The following is a 2,891-nucleotide window of genomic DNA, read 5'->3' as shown; positions in this document are numbered from 1 at the left end:
CCCGCCAGCTGCTCCGGCCAAGGCCCCCCCTGAATGGCAGCGGCCTCCCTGCCCCTCAGAAGCAGGCATGCAGCCCTTTTGCCGCTTCCCAGAGACTTGCTGCTGGTAACTGGGAAACCAGTGCCCCGAAGGAGTCGCAAAGCCGGGGGATGGTTTGGAAGTCAGAGTGAAGGGTCCCAGCTGTAAATGGGGCTTGGCTGAGTTCTAGTCCCTCGGCCCCATCCAGACCTTTCCTCCCCTGCGTGTCCAGGACCTGGCACCAGCATCCCTTCCAGTCCTTCTTCCTGGCCTTAGCCAGTGCCTTCTCCCTTTGTCCTGTTCTGCCTCACCTCTCATTCCTCCCACCTTCAGGGCAAGAGTCCAGTCCTGTTCTTCCTCCCATCCAGCCCTTCGGCCAGGGCACAGGGGGGATGGGGCTCAGGCTCCGCTGTACAGAGGGAGTGACACGCGCTCGCCCTGGTCTGGTTCCTGGGCCTGGCATCACCTGTGGGGCCGAGGAGATCATCATGGCGAGTGGTGGGCGGTGCCTCATTCTGGTGCAGGGCGGGGTGTGTGCACCCTCGGGTCCTCTCCTCACCAGGACCCTCCTGTCCTGCCTCGCACCAGCCCCTCACGCTTCCCGTGCGGCTTGTGTGCGTGTACAGCCCCGAATCAACGCCAGGACCGCCCAGCTCTCGAGTGGGTGCCCAGCCCAGGAGGAGATTTGCCTGTGGTCCCTAGGCTGGCCCAGCACCCAGGGCTGCCTCCCGCGTGGGGCTCCCTCCCTAGCCCCCAGCACAGGTGCTGCACCCTGAGGGGTCTGGCGCATCCACCCGGCTCTGCCCACAGCGGTCAGTTTGGTTTCCATCCAGGACTCGGTTTTGAAATCCCGTCCTGTATTTGAGTGATTCAGCCCCCGTCGAAGGGTCTTGAGAGTGATTCAGCCACCGTCGAAGGATGAGAGTGACGCGGCCTCACGTGGTCAGGGACGGCTTCTTGGGAGACGTTGGCACCTTCCAGTCACTGGGGCTGTGCAACCCCCTTGTTGGCATCGGCCCCGGGCTGCCACTCCAGCACCGGGCACAGAGAAGTGCTCAGACGTGCTGGTCGAGGACGGAGGGGCAGGAGGTGGGACGATGTAGAGCGCAGAGGAAGACGCTCTGTGCAGGGGACGTGCTGCAGCGCGGGTTTGGAGTGTGGCGTGCGGGAGGGCAGGGCACCTGATCTGGCTGCAGCACAGGGCGTCGGAGACTGCCAGGCCGTGGGCTCTGACAGCAGGGACCGTGTCTGCCCCATCCCTGCTGACCCCCCTGGGCCTGGCAGGGCTGCGTTCAGGGTTCTCATGACCACAGAGTCCCGGGAAACAGGCCTCCCTGGGGAAGGGGCTTGGGGCCCAGGGGACTCCTTCTCAACTCGGCCTGCCTTGCTTTTGCAGGGGGAGGTGACCATCCACTACAACAAGCTGCAGGCGGACCCCAAGCAGGGCATGTCCCTGGACATCGGTGAGCCGGCCCCCAGCCCCTGGTCTGCCTCCTCGCGACAGGGCGCGGGTAGCCGCGTGGTCGTGCTCAATAGCTTTTCTGACCAAGCTGACCCCCAGGGCTGGGAGGCCACCTCCCCTGGGGCCTTTGTAAGCCACGCCCTCAGCTTACCACAGCCCAGGTGCTCAGCCTCCCAGCAGGGAGGGCACCCCAGCCCTGGCCTGCACCCCCCACTGCCCCTCGGCCTCCTCCCACCCAGCTTCTCCCAGGGGAGCCCACGGTCTGAACTGGGCCACAGGCCGCTCCTCCGCCAGCAGGTCCAGGTCACGGTGCCCCTGCTGTGGGGCCGGGTCTATGGAAACGTCAAGACTCAAAGATCCGGGCAGAGTGGAGGTCCTCTGGGCCAGCCACCTCATTACAGACAGACCTGAGGCCCCTTGAGGCCCTGCGCCCCTGGGTGAATGCACCCCCAGATCTCCAGGCCCAGACAGCACCCCCCTCCTGTACCCTAGGGCCAGAGTTGCCTCCTGGGTTTTAAGGATGAAGGCCAAGGGCAGACTGAGCCTGTCCTGGGTCCTTCCTCTGTTCCCACCTGGTCCCCTTCCAAGGACAAGTGCAGCCATGTTCCACCACGAGTCAGTATCGTCCGGGCCCAGGGCAGCTGTCACTGCTGGCGCCTCTGCTCCCGGGACCCTCAGGGCAGATGTGGGAGAGGAGCAGAGGCCACTCTGGGTCTAGTGGCCTGTGGCACCGGGGAGTGCCAGGCCTGGGGCTGAGCACTTTGCATAGTAATCTCCTTCCAGGCGCCCACAGCTTCTCAAGTGGAGAGTGAATAGGGCAGGGCCTCCCCACTTCATAGTCACCCCACCCCCCTCCGCACTTCAGCCCCTTCCGCCTGGTGTGGTCCCCCTGAGTGAGTCGTGACGAGGGGGCAGGGGTGGCCTGGGCCCAGCTGCAAACGCCTCCTCCTGAGCCTCCTCTCGCCTGTCCCAGTGTTGAAGAAGGTGAAGCATCGGCTGGTGGAGAACATGAGCTCGGGGACCGCGGACGCCCTGGGCCTGAGCCGGGCCATCCTGTGCAATGGTGAGTCCCTCCCTCACACCAGCCCCAGTCCGGTCCCGGGCCCAGGCTCCCGGGGGCAGGGGCATCGTGGCTGCCACCCAGCCATTGTGGGTCCCTCGGGCCTGGCCTCTACCCCTGGGGCTGATAGACGCCCCTCTATCCCCGAGGCCCTCCAGCTCCCAAAGAGCGCCCCAGTGGTCAGGTGAGGACGCACAGGCGCAGCTCCCGCGGGGAGACAGCACAGCGGGGAGGTGCCTCTTCCGGCTCCCGAGCTGGTACCCCGGCACTGCCCAGCTGCTCTCAGAGAACCAGGGCTCAGGCCGCCCCTGCCCCTTTTGCCCCCCTCACCCTCTTGCCCTAGCGCCCACT

General features: G+C 65.8%; 1 protein-coding gene across 1 annotated transcript in view; it reads left to right on the top strand.

Moving 5' to 3' along the window:
- The window catches only part of PICK1 (protein interacting with PRKCA 1), an 18,120-nt gene that overhangs the window by 5,816 nt on the left and 9,413 nt on the right, over positions 1 to 2,891 (top strand). Inside the window, exons 4-5 of the mRNA XM_006757415.2 lie at positions 1,415 to 1,481; positions 2,454 to 2,543. Of these exons, the coding sequence (XP_006757478.1) occupies positions 1,415 to 1,481; positions 2,454 to 2,543 (157 nt within the window). The remainder of the gene's footprint in view (positions 1 to 1,414; positions 1,482 to 2,453; positions 2,544 to 2,891) is intronic.

The sequence above is a fragment of the Myotis davidii genome, unplaced genomic scaffold (genome assembly GCF_000327345.1).
Source record: "Myotis davidii unplaced genomic scaffold, ASM32734v1 scaffold514, whole genome shotgun sequence".
Taxonomy (NCBI): domain Eukaryota; kingdom Metazoa; phylum Chordata; class Mammalia; order Chiroptera; family Vespertilionidae; genus Myotis; species Myotis davidii.
Note: the sequence above shows the minus strand (reverse complement) of the source record. Positions and strands in the feature narration are given on the sequence as shown.